The 19,537-nt window shown below is 36.9% G+C and overlaps 1 protein-coding gene across 1 annotated transcript in view; it reads left to right on the top strand.

The window, feature by feature from the left end:
• Positions 1 to 1,138: 1,138 nt before the first annotated feature.
• Chic2 (cysteine rich hydrophobic domain 2) overlaps positions 1,139 to 19,537 on the top strand; it is a 43,158-nt gene continuing 24,759 nt past the window's right edge. Inside the window, exon 1 of the mRNA XM_076864234.2 lies at positions 1,139 to 1,605. Within this exon, the coding sequence (XP_076720349.1) occupies positions 1,487 to 1,605 (119 nt within the window). The 5' untranslated portion in view covers positions 1,139 to 1,486. The remainder of the gene's footprint in view (positions 1,606 to 19,537) is intronic.

The raw sequence follows: 19,537 nt of genomic DNA, 5'->3' as shown, positions 1-19,537 counted from the left end.
ATAGGAGGCTGTTTGGCATTTCTCCCTGTCCTTATTGACCTCCTTTCCACTTTTTCTACTTGGACAATGACCCATGTAAAGTAAACTTCAAGGATGTGAACACTATACTTGGATAACAGTCTGACACACTGGGTCAAATCCCTTCATCCCCCTAAAAGTAGACCCTAATTATTCAGGACTCTGTCCTCAGGAGCCCACTTCTGCCCCTGTATTGTTTGCCTGACAGGTGGTTGACTATGAAACCAAGTATCCAAGGTGACTCTTGGGCCTTTACAAGGCAGATAGGCAGAATCTATGAAGACAACTGTCTTTCCTTCCTTCCTCCCACATAAACAGCAAAACATTCTCTGTCCCTTCTTTACATTTCTCTCTCTCTCTCTCTCTCTCTCTGTATGTGTGTGTGTGTGTTTTAAGTTTTTGGTCAGAAAGAAAACAAAATTCTCTAAGGTTTTAACAGAAGAAAACAGATGATGTTTTGTAAGGGATTTGGGGCAGGAAACTGCATCTTCTAATCTGGAATTTGGAAAATTTATCAATTTTGTTTCATAGCATAACTAGTGGAGATTTCTTGCAAGAAATAATTATCAGTACCACTGGCCTCACAAATCAGACTATATTCAAAGGGCTAAAAAGGGACAAGTTTTTGAATTTGGAGGTTTTGGGAAGTCCTGTAGTACAGTGGACAGGAATGCGTCTGTGTTTCACACATACCCACTCCTCATGTTGGGAAAGTACAGACTGTTGGTTCTCATCACAAACTCAAAAGAAAAAAACTGACAAAAATCGAGATTATTAGATAACTGGCAATCACACGCATGATTCATTCCTTATTCCAACCAGGGCTTTTATTTTCGGTTGTTTGTTTGGGTTAGAGATTTCTTTGGGGAACTGAACGTCCCACCGGACACTCCAAACTCCTTTCTCAAGTCGAGGTCATAGCCTCCAATCCTTACGGCCATCGCCTTCCGGGTCCGCGACCCAGGAGTTGGCGGGCGGGGCCGCGCCGGCGGGAGCGCGCGCCCCAGAGTGCCGGTGGGTGTTAAGAGAAGGAGGACGCCGTCCTGGGAGCGCGCGAGGCCTCACGTGCGCGCGCGCGCGCCCGCCCGCCAGCCGGCGCGCCCACGCACGCTCCCGCCCCCACTCCCGGGAAGTCTCGCGATGCCGTAGCCGGCTGGTCCCGCTGCGGGTGGCTCCGGCTGTTGCTGTGGTTGCCTGAGTTGCTGCTGCGGCGGCGGTGCTGGTGGAGGTGTCGGCCCCTGGGCGGATGTTGACATTGTGTTGTTGTTATTGCCGATGGTAATGGCGGAGGCGGTGGCGACGGTTCGGACCCCATCCGTTCACTAGCCGGAGCCGAGACAGACGACAGCGAACTCCGCGGCCTGAACCGGCGGCAGCGACTCCCTCAGCCTCGCCGCCTCGCCAGCCGGAACCCCGGCGCCAGACCCTGGAGTCAGGCCCCTGGGGCAGGGGGGCTCGGAGGCACAGAATGGCAGATTTCGACGAGATCTACGAGGAGGAGGAGGACGAGGAGCGGGCCCTGGAAGAGCAGCTGCTCAAGTACTCGCCGGACCCGGTGGTGGTCCGCGGCTCCGGTCACGTCACCGTGTAAGGCCCGGAGGAGGGCGAGGACGGGAGGTGCAGGGCTGGGGTGGGCCCCACCTACTGCCCGGGAGTCCCCTTCCCCCCGGTGTCTGCCGGTGTCGGGGACCTTCGGGAAGAGCAGGCGACCAGGAAGTGAGAACTTGCCTTATTTTCGTTTGTTTAGGTCTCCAAAGAGGGGGCCGTCCCCCACCCCCCGTCCACCAGGCCCTGCAGGCCTGGGCGATGTGCCGGATCCCAATAGGAAAGGTTTTTCTTTAGGGTCTGCCCTTCCAGGCACCCCTTCCAGCCTCGGTTTGGAAGTGCACGTATTTATGAGGTGCCTCCCCCTCGTTTTCTCGCCCAGTTACCCTGTGGTTCTCTGTGCCTTTGAACCTAGTGACATATGGCTCAGAGGCCAGATCTGGGCCCGTGCAAGACCCCAATGACCATTGGCAATGAGGTTTACTGTCGAAGATCTGTGTTTCACACATACCCACAGGTCTTCCCCAACAGAGTTAATTTCTGCGGAGTTGATGCAAGTTCCTGTAATTATATGTGATAAAAATATATAGATGAGCAGAAATTTAAGTTACGCAGAAATATATATGTTTACAATGAGTTAAAAAAATAAAAGTTACAATCTGCTGACATTACTGAGGGCTCCCAGCAATGTAAGTCGTACCTTGGGGCATGAACTCTTGATTGGCTTCTTCGTTTGATAAAGGTTCTTGTAAGTCTTTTTGGAAACATCAAAAGTTCCAAATTATTCAAACAATAAGGAATGAAAGCTTTCTGAAAAGGTCATGACTAATAAAGGAATGTGAAGACTTGGACCAAATAATGAGCTGTCCGGAAACAGGAAGTTTTGTAATGTTTCTCTGAAGTCCAGAGTTTTGTCCAACTTGAAGTATTGATACTCTTTCATGTTAGATCTCTTATTCAAATTTCCATACTTTTCCTGTGCCTCTGCATTTCACCTTTTCACTAAAAGCCAGCAAAGTCTGAGAATGCCTGGAACTATTTTCATTATATTTTGGTATAGGGTGAGTGGGATGTGCTTTTAGTAACTTAGTGAAACAGTAAGACTTCTCATATAAAATTGTCAGCAGAATCCTTGTTTTTCCCAGTACATTTTTTGACCAGCCATATTGGTGTGTAGGTATGCTTATGTAATGCTTTGATTCCTTTAGCACCTGTTAGTTTATATTCAGGTGACTTAAAGGGTAAAAATACTGCATAATCACTCAAAGCATCATGACAAGACAATGGAGTTTATCACCACAATAACAGTAAGTGCTTTAACTGTCATTATCAACTTAATTAAGAAATAAAATCAAATATTATTTATTTATTTATTTATTTATTTATTTATACTAGGGATTGAACCCAGGGACACTCAATCACTGAGCTACCCCCCCCCCTTTTTTTTTTTATTCTGAGGCATAGTATCCCCAGGTTGTCCAGGCTGGGCTCAAACATGCATCCTGCATTGGTTGGGATTATAGGTGTGAACCACCATGCCCAGCTATATATTAAAATTTTTAACATATATCACAGAACATTTTTAGTGTCATAACCTGTCATTTCATTTTTAGTTTGACTCTTAAGACTTTTTTTTTTTTTTTTTTTTTGCCTTGTTTTAAACCTCAGAAGTATATGGATGTTGAAGGAAGCATCCAAAGTTTTTCATGTGTTCTGTCCTTTCCTCTGCATTCCTGATGTCAAAGGAAAGCTGCTAAAATTTAGAAGGTTCAACTAAGGCTTGGGATGTTAGCTCAGTGGTAGATTACTTGCCTAGCATGGGCCAGGTTCTAGGAGCACTGCAAGAAATAAAGGTTCAACTGTAGTAGTAATGCTTCCTCTGTTTAAGAGGAGGAAAAGCTAAGCACTTTGTTGGATAAATGGAAGGTATAATAGAGTGCTCAGAACCAAATAGGTGATCTATAAGTTTGATTGTAGTTGGATAGAAAGGTTAATAGGGTGGGAAAGAATTATTAGTGGTTTTCAATCTTATTTGCCCCCTTAGAGTCATTTGGAGTGCTTCTTTAAAAAATAATACCTGTGGCCCTCCCCAGATCAGTTGAAGGCCAGGTTATCTGAGTGAGGGATCCCGTAAATGAATAGTTGGGGAAAAAAAAAATTCTGCAGGTGATTTTTAATGTGTAGACAGAACTGAAACCTGCTATTCCAGGATATAAGGAAGAACTGCCATCAATAAACAATATGCCATTCTACATTAGGAGTTAATATTTCTGTAATCTTTCTTGACCACTTCCTTCTTCTCCTAATTACCTTGGTTCTAGGCTCTGGATTCAAAGCCACCTATACCACTTCTTGAGTAAATTATTTATCTTTGTCTCTTCATTTCAGATAGGGATAGTTTAGTCCCTAGATTCATCACAGTGTGTAGTGCTGTGCTTAGTAAATACTTGTGTTGAAAGTGTTTATTTGTTATCCTTCTCAGGTATAGTTTTCCACTTTGAGACACACAAATGTAAAATAACATTAAAAAATCTGAACTGCCATTTTTAAACCTTACAATGATTCACTTTAGTTTGATATTTCCATTTTTTAAAGAACTTGTATAACCTTAAATAACTGTGAAGTATTTCAATCAGAATAAGAATTCTTGTTACTGAGGATTGAATTCAGGGGCAGTTTACCTTAATAATAGTAGTATAATTTTGTTGTTGTTATTATTGGGGATTGAAATCAGCTACATCCCCAGCCCATTTTATTTTATTTTGGGGGATACTAGGGATTGAACTCAGGGACACTTGACCACTGATCCACATCCCCAGCCCTATTTTGTATTTTATACTGAGTTGTTTAGTGCCTCCCTTTTGTTGAGGCTGGCTTTGAACTTGTGATCATCCTGCCTCTCTGCCTCTGAGTTACTGGGATTATAAGTGTGCGCCACCGTGCTGGTTCAGCCCTTTTAATTTTTATTTTGAGACGGGGTCTTGCTAAGTTGCTGAGGCTGGCCTCAAACTTGTAATCCTTTTGCTTCAGCCTCCCAAGTTGCTGGCATTACAGGCATGCACTGCTGTGCCCCGCATAAAACTTTTTTTTAAATGACTGACAAGCACATTACCCAGTCATACTAGATTGGGTAGCCCAGTTAGCACCTGTAAAGGTTTTTGAAATTGATGCTTATATGTTACTATAACTGTTGAGCATGTTCAGTTTTTCTTGCCTTTAAATATAAATGGGAAGGGCAATTACAAGTTCTAGTAAGACTATAATCCCCCAACCTTTTAACTAAGTCACTGATCAGAGCAGTCTTCCCTTACCAACTTGAAAGTAAATGATAGTGTAAACTAAGTCATCTAATTCAGGTCATTCTGGAAGGGTATAAATCTGTCTCTATATTTTTTATAGATTGGACTGAGTAGTTGAATATTTCTTCATTTTTTTCTACTTTAATATATTCTAGTATTAATCCTGGTTTTATTTTAGAAATCATTGTATTCTTGTATGACATAATTGGCATGTCATGGGATGATGTGAAAAAGTAAGTTATCTTTCATTTTGTACTACATAGGCAGGTCCAGCTTAGTTTTGAAGCATAATCAGATTTTAGGGGCATAGGATACAAAATGTCTAATTTTTGTGAACAAAGTCTGCTTTGAAGTGGATTTTAATACAATATTTTCATATGACCCCAAATTAGACACTTAATTTTACTCTTATTGTGAGCAGTGTTCTTTCTTGACATTCTTCTGGATATGGGTAACATTTTTCTTCATTATTAGATTGTATTTAGCAGAAGGGAAAAATCTGGTGTAAAGGCATATTTTGAAGAAAAGTGGTAATGGAATGAAAGGAAATGTAGATTTAATAATATTTAATAATATTTGTTTACATGTAACTTAAAAGGCTTGAACTGGCAATTCAGTTAAAAAATAGATTTTTCTTTCCATGGCTTCTAATATTATGTAATGAAAATGAGGGAAAAAAATGACTAACTTATTAGATATTGTTGGCCATACTAGCTAGTATTTTTAAATTATGGAGTTTTTTTATTTCTCAGAAAAAATTTGTATAAAATATATTGATCATTTATTGAAGACTTTTGATTTTTCATAAGTATGATAACTCTAAGTGATGTGCTAATCTAAGAGTTAGATATTGAAAAGTAATTTGAGGCCAGTATTTTCTAGCCAAGTTGTCATTATGACTGCCATTATTCTCTCCCATCTTCCTTATAGATATCCATATCAAATTCAAACTTGGGCTTTCCTAAAGTATTTATAATCTATGACTTCTAACTTAAATTGTGTTGTAGAGTTATTTTGTAGAGGTTTGTTTCCAATGTTATACTCTTCTAATTTTACTATATTATCATATCTTCATGTACTTCTGAGGTATAATCTTCTTCCCCTCTCCAAAAGTAATTCCTCATTTTTCAGCACCAGCTTTTATTAATGGCTGTGGGATACCACCCTTTTCTTGTTTTCATCTCAGCTAGTGAGATGAGGAAAATTGAAGACTTTGAATAATGTGACTTGAAATGAAAAAGTTTGGAAACTGTTTTGGGGTGCAGCATGACGTTTATATAGACATTGTAAGAACACTTGTTTTTTGACCTTTCAAATGATAAAGGTAATAAAATATTGTCTGTCTTGAAATTTATAATTATCTCAAGACTGCTACTAGATTCTGTGGTTAGCCATAGGAATTCAACATGGTTTGTCCAAATTACAAAATTGCTGCAATTAAATGATTTATTAAAATGTCATAATTCCTACCTCTTTCTCCCACCCACCATAATAGGTGAGACATATTCCATTTTCTTTATAAATATTTTAAGTAAGTATTTTTTTGAGGTGGGATCTTTCTGTGTTGCCCAAGCTGGTCTTGAATTCAAACTATCCTCCTGCCTTAGCCTGCCAAGTGCTGGAATTTCAGGCCTGTACTATAGCACTCTGCTAGGCATGTTCCATTTTTAAAGATAAAAATTCTTGTTTTGAGATTTTTTTTTTTTTGATGTATATATCATGCTGGTGATGGAACCCATGGCCTCAAGCATGCCAAGTAAGCACTCTACCACCGAGCTACACCTCCATTTCTTTTTATTTTAGTTTGTAATCAAACTTACAGTCTTCCTGTCTGTTCTGAGATTTTTGAGGGTCTTCTTGATATTTTTCCACAAGCTGTAAAATTCTTTGAGGGCAGGGATGGTGTTTATTGGTCTTTATTTTTCTCCACTATTTAATGTGGTGTCTAGAATATTATAGGTCTTCAAGTAAGTCTTTTTATTTCATTTCTGTCGGGGAGGGGTACTGGGAATTGAACCCAGGACACTCTACCACTTAGCTATGTCCCCATACCTTTTTTATTATTAGTTTATTTCTTTATGGTGATACTGATAATTGATTCAGGGGTGTTCCACCACTAAGCTACATCCTCGGCTCCCATTTTTTATTTTTTTATTTTGAGTCATGGTTTTGCTAAGTCCACGAGGCTGGCCCAAACCTTATGATCCTTTCTCAGCATCCTGAGCACCCCTAGGTTCAATCCATAAAAAAAAGAAATAAAAAAAATAATAAAATGCTAATGCTAGAATATTATAAAACATTTTCATGAATTATACTGTGTTTTCAGAGAGCTGAATGAACTCAAACATTGTTCAAAGTGTGGTCACAGAATTAAAATTTTTAGACTAATTCTAAGACATATCTCTATATCTATATAGTTGAAAAAAATACATATATATAAAACTGCAGGGGCATGTGTCTTCTGGGTGGAAAGAGTACACTTTCAGTTCTATCCTTTAGTTCTTGAACTACATTGATAGCCAGACATATATTAAGACAGACAGATAAATTTAAAGCATGATTTATAGGCATCAAAATCCGTTTATTTCTTTCATAGTTGTTGTATTACATTTTTGTTAGCCAGCTTTTTTTTTTTTTTTTTTTTTTTTTTTTGTGGTCATCAAAATACCTGACAAGAATAACTTAGAGGAGAAAATATTTATTTTGGCTCATTGTTTCATAGATTTGAGTCCATGGTCAGCCTGCTCCATTTTGGGGGGCCTGATGTGAGGGTAGATTATCATTGCAAAAGGGATTGATGAAGGAAAGCTGATCAGCTTTTGACATCCAGGAAGTGGCGGAGTGGCGGGGAGGGGGTATGGAGGTGAAGAAGAGGCTGGGGAGAAATAAATCTTTCCAGGTTACACCCCCAGTGACTTACTTCCTCCAACCAGGTCCCACACCCAAATAGTTCATTCAGGTTATCAGTGGAATAATCAAATAGATTAATTCACTGATGAGGTTAGAGCCTCATGATCCAATAATTGCCTAATAACCCCACCTTTGAACCTTGTTGTAATAGGGATCATGCTTTCAACATGAGACTTTGGGGGACATTACCAGATCCATACCATAGTAATCTCCAAAAATAGCTAGAAATCTAATTCCATTGAACTTAGAGTTCAGCAAATGGAACTAAGTACTGTTTTTATTTACCATCTGTATAACTCATATATTCAGTCTGAGTCCAAAGTTTCTAGTTCATATATTCATAGGTCTTTTCATATCCATGGAAGATAAAGTTCTGTGAATCCAGACTTGTTACAGGTTGAGCGTGTCAGAATTCATAATATATAAAACTGATTTGTAATCTTCCTTTCTTATCAGCTTCAACTGCAACCTTTGTTTATTCATTTATTTTTTTATTGATTTAAAAAAATAAGTGACAGTGGAATGCATTACAGTTCTTTTTTTTTTAAGTTGTTGTTGGACATATGCCTTTATTTTATTTTTATTTTTATGTGGTGCTGAGAATTGAACCCAGCGCTTCGCATGTGCTAGGCAAGTGCTCTACCACTGAGCCACAACCCCAGCCCCATGCATTACAATTCTTATTACACATATACAGCACAACTTTTCACATCTCTAGTTGTACACAAAGTATGTTGACACCAATTCGTGTCTTCATATGTGTACCCTGGACAATGATGTCTGTCACATTCCTCTATCCTTGCTAACTTCCTGCCCCTTCTCTTTCCCTCCCACCCCTTCAACTGCAACCTTTTTATTTTCAGTTGATGGCAGACCCAGAGTCCTATTTATTTAGACCTTTTTTTTTTTCTTTTTGGCATAGCCTTGATGTCTCTCTCTACATTTCCTTCTTTCAAGAAATTGTTGGCTCTGTCTGCAAAATTTGACCCCTTTTTGACACACCATTGGTGTGAATTGCCATTGTTTCTTTCTTCTGCCTTATACTTAATACTTTCCCCTGTTGCCACCTTTGCCTCTCCTGTTTATGGATTTCTTGGTACTTGAGCCTTAGTGATTCTATTAAAATATAAATCAGATTATGTCTATTTTCTGTATCAGCATTCCAAAGTCTCCTTATCTCCTTTGGAGTCCTTTTAATAGTCTCTAAGATCCATCATGGCCCATGGTTACTTCTCTGACTCCTCTTCCACTTGTTTACCCTACATTAGTCATATTGGTTTTCTTTTTATTCCATGAGTTACTCCAGGCATATTTCTTTCTTTTTTTTTTTTTAAATATTTATTTATTTAGTTAGTAAGTTATTGGCAGACACAACATCTTTGTTTGCATGTGGTGCTGAGGATCGAACCCGGGCCGCACGCATGCCAGGCGAGCGCGCTACCACTTGAGCCACATCTCCAGCCCCTGGCATATTTCTGATTCAGTCTTTGTACTGGCTGTCCACATTCCTGAACACTCTCCCAGGATATCTAGAGGGTAGGTCCTTCATCATCTTCAAATTTTTTTCCACTATCTTTGTAAATGAGTCTTACCTGCCTCCCTATTTAGAATTCCACCTCATCCACCTTCCCCTTACTCTTTGCTACCTTTTTCTTTTTTCATAGTGCTTCCACTGTTAGAAGTTGAGATGAGCCAGACTTGTTATAGTATGAGCTTCTGATAAACATCTCTTATAAAGAGAAAAACTTTGAATAACCTTTTTGGACAAGAATGGAAATTTTAAAATTTTATGGTTTTATAGCAGCTGTCTCATCTAGGAAATGAACCTAGAAAGCGTTGCTAATTTTTTTTTTTTTTTTTGGAGCGGGGTTGGGAATTAGCACAAGCTCTGGATTTGATTCTTATTACTGAGATACACGCACACATGCAGGCACACACACAAGCAAATAAAAAACCAACTTTGGGAAAGTGTGTGTTTTAAAATTTTTTTTAGTATTGGGGATTGAACACAAGGTTGCTTTATCACTAAATTACATCCTCAGTCTTCTAATTTTTAAATTTTGAGATAGAGTCTCCTTAAGTTGCTGAGGCTGGCCTTGAACTTGAGATCATCTTGCCTCAGCTTTCTGAGTTGCTGGCATTTCAGGCATGTGCTACTATGCCCACTTGGGATAGCATTTGACTTTTGGGCCATCTATGACTGATAGAAGTCTTTTGCCTTATCTGAGGCAAATAAAACCAGAAGGAAGATACACTTCATAAAATAATATCTAGTTGATATTTAAACCTAGATTTTTGAATTCAGTTGTTCTTTGTTGTTGTTCTAACTTCACCACAATGCCTCTTTGTGCTTTTCATTTTCTGTGTTGCCTGCCTGGATTCCTAGCCAAAAGCTTCCCCATATTAGCTGTCAACTCTTTGGTATTATGTGGTTTTCTTGAAACCCACATCTCCCTTGTGTATCCTATTTGCTAAAAAGTTAGAAAATCTTTGCAGTTAACGTTAACCAATTTGATCATTGGCAATTTTATTTGGAAGCTATTTGATGATACTTGTAAAGTCATTGAGATCTGGACATTCTCTAATTTATTGGGTTATTCATAGTGGTTATTAAATGATAGTATTACCCATTTTACTAAAACGATGATCACCACAATAAAAAAACATTGTTTTATAGTAATAAAAGCAGCTAAGATATACGTCACATATTTTTGGTGCTTTATATGAACTCAGTTTGTGAGTTTAGCAGTATAATTACTAGTGGATAAGTAGGAAAACTGAGGCTCAGAAAAGGTAAAAATTTGATTAGAGTGATACATAGTATATGGAAGTGTTTTGGAAGTACATGAATGTATGTGGATTATTTTAATCTATGTAGTATGATTACAGTCTGTTTGCTTAATTACTTCTTTTATTTTATTGAACCAAACCAACAAAGCTAAGTATTCTCATTTTAACATGAACATTGTAACAAAGTCTCATATATCTTAGCATGTTAGGTATAAATGTGAAAGGTCAAAAAGAGATTTTTTCTTAGATCCTATCAGAACTTCAGTGTAATTTGTGCATTAATTTTAATTTTATAACATCTGTTGATAGAAAAAGAAGACCCCCCCCCATTCTCAGTTTCTAAATTTAGAATGTTCTATTTCAAGTGGATTAGCATTTTCTATTCTTATAGAGAAAGCTATTAGTTTCAAGAGTAGGACCCTAGCCTCGATCTCATTTATTAATTGATCATGAAACTCTTTTAAGTTATTGTCTCTTCTGCATCAGTTTTCATCTCTAAAATAGAATGTTTAGACACAGATAGCTGTGGTCTCTTCTAGCTGTCAGATTATGAAATTCTGCTGTTGTGGAACTAAAAATTAATTTTTTCCTTATAATATACTTAATGTAGATAGTCTTCAAAATATTCTCAAAAAACCCTGAAGTATACTTTGAAACTAGAATTGTCTTTAAATCTAGATATGTCATTTACACATACATTTCTTTATTGTGACTAAAAACCAAACACTTTAGTCATCTAAAGTGTTTGGTTTTTTTTTACTTCAGGTTTTAATCCTGATTGAAAAGGAGGATTGAAAGTTTGAGGCCACACTTTGTGAGACCCTATCTCAAAATAAAATTTAAAAAGGAATTGGGGATGTATGTAGCTCAGTGGCAGATTGCTTGTTTAGCATGTGTGAATCCCTGAATTCAATTCTCAGCATTAACAAAAACAAAACAGAAAACAAAGTATTTAGAAATTGAGAAGTTGTATTCCAGTGAAGTGGAAAATAAAATAATAACCTATAATCACCAAGAGGAAAAGGTCATATTATATATCCTGGTTGTTCTAATTTTATTTTTTTCTAGAAACTTTTTTTTATTTGAATACTAATATATATTATTAGGGAAATTGTAACAACATGAAAATATAAAAAATACAGTATCCTTAATTCCATTACCTAGGATTAACTACTGTTCATATTTTGATGGATTAAATTTTTGTTTTTGCATGTAAAGATTTTTATTAAAAAATCGTGATACTAATATTTTGTTTTTTACATTTTTTATCTAATATTTCATTTGGAGCATCATTATGGGTTCTTAAAAAGTATTAGGGTCTTTTAGATTTCAAAGAACAGAACCGCCTTATTGGCCTTAAGCAGTGGAAATTTATTATAAGAATGCCTGGGGACTAAAGAAGTTAGGAGACATTGCCATTTTACAGCCAGGCTCCAGGAGACCGAAAAATTATTGTTTTGGATTTAGTACTGCTCTGGTGATCTAGTTATTCTGTCATTTTGTCAACACCATGTGTCCCTTGCTCCCTACTCTAGTGCTGTTGTCACAGTGATTCACCTACTTTCAGTTCCAGCTTCTGCTGTTGCATTGTGAACTGACAGACCTCTTTCCCCTATACCTCATAGTTTCTGCTTACTATTGGTTTCCATTTATTATTGACTTCACTTATTCATGGCTGTACTGTATTTTGACTTTAATTTAAACTTAGTCTCTATCCATGTTTCCAACTATTTGTCTTGCAGATACCTCGAGAGAGATCTGATTGAGTTAGTTAGGTTGTCTGTGGGGCAGCCCTGTTGGCCCCTGCCATCCCATGTGCTACTAGCCAACCCAGGGATTAGCTGTTCCTAAAGCAAATGCCACTTGTGGTCTAACTAGCCAGAGTGTAGGGAGATCCTAGTTAGGCATTCACAGTAATGGGCTTCTATCTTATAAACATGGTTTTGAGCTATACTATTTTTTTTTCAGATTGATATAATTTATATAATTGAAAGACATTTCTGTAGTTTTAAAATATTCATTGTTAACAACAGCACTACAACTCAGAAGAAAGGAAAATAAATACTGAACACATCTTTTTGTTAAGGGTGAAACAAGTTGAAGCAGTTAGATTCTTATTTTTCTGTATTTAAGTCAAAATTCACAACTTTAAAATATGTTCTTAATTCAAAATGATAGTGCAGTAATGAATTGTAAAAGATATAATCTGAGGAAACATAAGGAACATAAAAGTTAAAAACTATAAAAAGGGCTAGTGATTATGTGAACCTGCATTATGGAAAAGATTGAGTGGCATTTCAGAAGACTTGATTAGTGAACCTAAGCGTCCCTATTTCACTTATGATTAAGTGCCTAGTTATACAAAATTAAAAATTCTTATAGAAGAAAAACTGTGATTGTAATACTTATTACAAAAATACATTTAATGTATTTATTTAGCAACAGTTACCATTACTTAAAAATAGGTCCTGTTTTAAAAAATTGTGAAACAACAAATGAAACAAAAGTTCTTTAATAACCTCCCCAAAACAGTAGAATATTTCACATATCTGTACCACTGTGTTTTTTCTTGTGATGTAGTTCTAGAAGTAGAATTATTGGGTCAACTGGGCTGGGGAATGTAGCTCAATGGTAGACTGTGTCTAACATTTGCAAGGACCCATTTGATACCCAACACTGCCAATAATAACAATAATTATCACTGGGTCAGAAGATAAGCATTATATATGTGTATATATATATACACACACATACACACACACACACACACACTATTAAAGGTAAGCATATGTTATATGTGTTTATGGATTATTGTTTCTTATTTTACGGTACTGGGTTGAAACCTGGTATATTTGCTAGGCAAGTGCTTACCACTGAGCTACATCCCCAGCCTAGGTTTTTTTTTTTTTTTTTTAAGTACTGAGGATTGAATCCAGGGACCTTAACCACTTAGCTTCATCCCCAGCCTAGAATTTTTTTTTTTTTTTTTTGTACTGAGGATTGAACCCAGGGACCTTAACCACTGAGCTACATCACCAGCACTTTTTTTTTTTTTTTAAATATGAGACAGGGTCTCACTGAGTTGCTTAGGGCCTCGGTAAGTTGCTGAGGTTGGTTTTGAATTCATGATCCTCCTGTCTCAGCCTCCCAAGTTGCTGGGTTACAGGAATGTGCCACTGTGCCCAGACCCTGGGAATATTTTTAAATATTTTTTCTATACACTATTAGATTGTACTGTTGAAGATTATAGCAATTTATAATCCCCGCCCTCATTCTTTTTTTTTTTTTTTTTTTTTTTTTGCAGTACTGGGGATAGAACCCAGGGACACTTTACAATGAACTGAGAACATCCTAAGCCCTTTGTATTTTTTAAATAATTGAGATTGTGCTAAGCTACAGTTTTGTAATTTTCGTGATATTAGTTTGAAGGTTTCATTTTTAGGTGTTGTCTTCTTTTATGGAGATATTTATCTACTATAGTGTTCTGAGTAAATATTTTTGTGAATAAAATTTCACTGAATTGTTTATGAATAAATGTTTACCCATATTTCACATTATTTTTTGGTTTACATTTCTAAAAGAGAATTTACTGTGACAAAAGTATAACAATTTTTAATGTCAAATTAATTTCTGGAATGGTGGTGATAATTTATAGTTTTATTGATATAATGCATGAAATTTTCCATCTTGAGACCTTCTTGCCAAAATAAAAATTTTTTTAAATTTTATTTTTCTTATTATTAGTCTTTGCAGATAACTGAATTAAGATACTGCCTACCTTGAATTGTATGTTTTTAAATTAAGTGCTACTTCCAGCTTTTTGGATTAATGGAATGTTAGATTATTAGAGTTGAGATTCACTTTTCTACCCAGTGTTGGAATTATTACACTTCACTCAACACATCAAATTATCACTTTATGGGATAAAATTTGGCTTTTTGAATATAGTCCCAGGTCAATTGTACATTTATCTTCTAATTAAGTTACTTTTTTTTTTTTAACCATTTGAAGGAGTAATTTGTAAAGCTGTTAATTTAAACTTAAACGTTCATCTTAATTCCATTCTAAATCTGCTTCCTGCTGAATTTTTTAAAAAATAAAAAAAGTCAGAGCTTAAGGTGGTATAAAACTAGGCAATTTATGCCAGGCAAGATGGTGCTCACTTGCTTTTCCAGCTACTTTTCCAGTTTGGGACTAACTTGGGCAATTTTTTTTAATATTTATTTTTTAGTTATAGGTGGATACAGTGTCTTTATTTTATATTTATGTGGTGCTGAGGATCGAACCCAGTGCCTCACGCATGCTAGGTGAGCGCTCTAACTCTGAGTCACAATTCCAGTCCCTAACTTGGGCAATTTAGTGAGATCAAAGTTAAAATTAAAAAGGGCTGAGAATGTAGCTTGTGGTAAAGCAACCCCATGTTCAATCCCACACCACAAAGAAAAAGAAGAAAAAGAAAAAAAAAAAACCTTTAGCAATCTATAGAAAATCAAAACCATCAAAGATGATATTTTACAGTTATTATCAAACATGCAGTATGGATTTTCATATCAGTTTAATAAAAAACAATGATCTTGTAAAAACTTGACTGATAGTATTGCTTCGGCAAAGATGAAAGATATAGCAAAGGAATAGTTGTCGATGCCTTGCCAAATAAGACTTTCTGATGCCTAGGCTCTTTACTAGGAGAAAGCATACTGTAAAAGAAGACTTGTTGAAAAGAGTTGTTTTTTAACTGCTCTGATGAGATCAGTTTCATCAGTAAAGATGCAGTTGAAAGCCTGGATTGTTATAGTTTGCATAATGAATGGAATCTGAGTTAAAGATAGTGGACGTAAAGAACTCTTTCAAGACTCTGAGAGAGAACAAGAGATAGATGTTATCATACATTGAGGGAGAAGAAAATCCCTATAAAACATTCAGGCCATGTGGACTTATGCAGGTTTTTAGTCTATGTGTACAAAGACAGGGATTGCAGAGGATATGCAATCAGGAGCAAATAGTTAGCTTTGAGAAAATAGTTGCTGTAAATCCAGCAACTGGGGAGGCTGAGGCAGGAGGATCACAAGTACAAAGCCAGCCTCAGCAACTCAGTGAGGCCCTAAGCAACTCATGAAGATAGTTGGTAGCAAGCCTTTAGCTACTTTGGGAGTCTGAAGCAGAAGGATCAGAAGTTCGAGGCCAACTTGGGCAACTTAGCAAGATCCTGTCTCAGAATAAAATTTTAAAAAGGCTGGGGCTCAGTGGTAAAAGCATCTGGGTTACCCAGTACCCAAAGAGAGAGGGAGAAAGATATAGAAGACATGTGGCTAAATCTAAAAGTTAAAAGGAGGGAAGCTAAAGCAGTTTATATTCAGTGATTTTTTTTTTCCCACTTGGAGTTAACCAGTATGGTTATCTGCAAAAACTGTGAGTTGTGAGGATAAAGCTGAGTACATGAAGAGGAACAACAACCATGGAATATGGGTAAGGTAATTTAATAGAACAGAAAAAATATTGCTTAGGCAATAATACTGAAATTAGAAATAATATATTTATAAGTTAGGGTGATTTTTTTTTTTTCCTAGTAGCTCCAGGCAGTGAGAATTGAAGTGAAGAAAGTAAACAGTTTAATTGAACCTGGGTTGTCAGAAGATACTGTAAAGATGATAATGGATATTTGTTGGAGTATGGTCAAAACAATTAAAAGTTTTGTAAAACAACAACAACAACAAAACAACCAACAACATATGAAAATGATTGAGTATATAGTTCTGACACATAGGGAAGGAAATGGAGCCATTGGGAGATTTCAAGGGGTGAAAAGCAGTAAGCTATAACCAGAGGGGCTGGAGATATAGCTCACTTGAGATATAGCTCACTAGAGTGCTTGCTTCACATGCACAGGCCCTGGGTTCAATCCCCAGCAGCAAAAAAAAAAAAAAAAAAAAGTTATAATCAGAGACCCAAAAACCTTGGTGTAAGGATGGAAGACACGGAATGTTTAATAGTAGTAATAGAATTTTACAGTTCAAAATTTCAGGTGACACAGTCCCAATGATAACAGTATCCGGACTATATTACAGTGTGTAAGCTGCTGAATTAGATGGAGCTTAATTTCTTCATAATTCATTAAGTTAGGAATGTGTTACAGTTGAGAATTCCTAAGGAAAGAGGCATTTTTCCCCCACATTTTTTTTTTATTGGTGTATTGTAGAGGCACATAATTGTGGAATTTTTTTTTTTTTTTTTTTGTACCAGAGATTGAATCCAGGGGCGCTTAACCATTGAACCACATCCCCAACCCTTTTTTGCATTTTGTTAGAGACAAGGTCTTGCTGAGTTGCTTAGGGCCTCACTGAGTTACTGAGGCTGGCAACTCGTGATCTTCCTGCCTCAGCCTCCTCAGTTGCTCGATTTACAGGCATGTAGTGCCTGGCTCCTGATGATGGAATTTGTTGTTACCTGTTCATATATACACACAATATAACAATATAATTTGGCCAATATCATTCTCCAGTATTTTCCCTTCCCTCCTCCCTCCCCTCCTCCCTCCCCTGATCTGTTTCCTTTTCTGTTGATCTTCTTTTGATGAAGAGAAGATATAAGGAGGTATACTGGTAGCAGCATAACAGCAGATTAGGAGTTCCAAAGGAAAGAATAAAGGAGATTTTAAAAGGGAGGCTCTATCAGGAAAGGGAAAGGCTGAATTGGATGAAATGAGAAAGCAAGGTAACAGCTTAGTTTACACTTTGAGTTATGGCTGTAGATTGTAGGAAGGAGGACATAGTGAACTGGAAGTATGTGGAATATGAATAAAACAAGCCTATTTCAAGAATTAATTTCTACATAAACGCCAAGTTACATTCAAAGCTTTGCCTAGTGTTTTGCATGAACTTTTTTTTAAATTTATTTTTATTAGTTGTTCAAGATAATACAATGATCTTGACATATCATACATTTGATTCAAATAGGGTATGAATTGTCATTTTCCCACGTGTACAGATTGCAGAATCACATTGGTTATACATCCATGTGTATACATACAGCAATCCTAGTGTCAGTTGTATTCTGCTGCCCTCCCTATGCCCCACTCCCCTCTCCTCCCCTCCCATCCCTCTTGTCTACCCACACTACTGTAACACTTCCCTCTCTCTCTCTCTCTCTCTCTCTCTCTCTTTCCCCCTTTCCTTCCCCCTCACACCATCGTATATGTATTTTGTGAACCCATGAGGGTCTCCTTCCGTCTTCTGTGCATTTCCCCTTCTCCCTCCCTTTCCCTTCCTCCTCTTTCCTTATTTCATGGTAATCTTCTTCTCATGCTCTTTCTTCCTACTCTGTTTTGAGTCATGTCCCTTATATCAGCGAAGACATTCGGCATTTATTTTTTAGGGATTGGCTAACTTCGCTTAACATAATTTGCTCTAGTGCCATCCATTTCCCTGCAAATGCCATGATTTAGTTATTTTTTACTGCTGAGTAATATTCCATTGTGAATAAATGCCACAATTTCTTAATCCATTCATCTGTTGAAGGGCATCTGGGTTGGTTCCCAGTCTAGCTATTGTGAATTGTGCTGCTATGAACATTGATGTAGCTGTGTCCCTGTAGTATGCTCTTTTTAGGTCTTTTGGGTATAGTCCGAGAAGGGGAATAGCTGGGTCAAATGGTGGTTCCATTCCTAGCTTTTCAAGGAATCTCCATACTGCTCTCCAAATTGGCTGCACCAGTTTGCAGTCCCATGAGCAATGTACGAGTGTGCATGAACTTTAATTTTTTTTTATTTTTAAAGAGAGAGAATTTTTTTTTAATATTTATTTTTTAGTTCTCGGCGGACACACATCTTTGTTTGTATGTGGTGCTGAGGATTGAACCCGGGCCGCACGCATGCCAGGCGAGTGCGCTACCGCTTGAGCCACATCTCAGCCCCCTAAAAATTAAATTATATAAAAGTAAATTGACCTTGTACATTATTTCTTTAAAAAAAAAAGTTCTAAAAACTTCCCATTATAGGATCATCAGGACATATCTCATAGAAGATGTTCAGTATTTGTAATTTGAATGCCCTTTTCTCTAAGTATTAGTATATTTCTAATAGGTAAGATCATAGTGTGTTAAGTTTATTATTTTTTTGTAATCTTTGAAAATCGTTTATCACTTCTAAAGCCATGTAGTATTTTAGTCCAAATTCAAGGAATGATCTTTCAGGTAATAGGAATAGATGGCAATAGAGGAGGTGTCTGGGTTTTCTTTCATACCATTTAATACACTGACAATCAAGTAGGTATTGAGTGTCACCTAAGATAATTCTCGGTAGCATTTTGTCAAGCCCTACTTTGTTTTTATTTATATTTTCTCTCCTTTCGCTCTTCTATTCCTCCTTCCCACTTTTTTTCTTCTCTTATTACTTGTGTCTACCAAGGACACCTATTAACCTTCAAAACCATGGCTTATTTCTACCACTAACATTCAAAATTAGAAAATTGGCTATCATGTCTATAAAGGTAATATGTTTTGTGGTGCACACTTGTAATCCCAGAGGCTCGAGAGGCTGAGGCAGGAGGATTGCAAGTTCATGGCCAGCCTCAGTAACTTAGTGAGTCCTTAAGCAACTTAGGGAGACCCTGTCTCAAAATAAAAAATAAAAAGGGCTAGAGATGTTGCTCAGTAGTTAAGTTCCCCTGGGTTTAATCCCTAGCACCCCCCCCAAAAAAAATGCTTTGAAGTTTTTAAGGAGGAGGTGGTAGCTCAAATTAAATGAATCATCTATTCTTTTACTTATATACTGCTGATTAGGTAACATTCAGTCTCATATTATTATATGAAAGTTTTGATTCATTGACAAATAATTGCTTATTAAATTTCATAAATTGATTATTATGAAGCTCTTGTGTCTTATTCTTTCATTTGACTCTAACTTGTATATATATTAATCTACATTCTATTGATGTTTCTGATCTTTAAGTTAAATATTTATTTTTTGTGGTACTGGGGAT

Source organism: Callospermophilus lateralis, chromosome 8 (genome assembly GCF_048772815.1).
Source record: "Callospermophilus lateralis isolate mCalLat2 chromosome 8, mCalLat2.hap1, whole genome shotgun sequence".
In the NCBI taxonomy this organism is placed as follows: Eukaryota; Metazoa; Chordata; class Mammalia; order Rodentia; family Sciuridae; genus Callospermophilus; species Callospermophilus lateralis.
The sequence above is the reverse complement of the archived record's forward strand: the minus strand, read 5'-3'. Positions and strand labels throughout refer to the sequence as shown.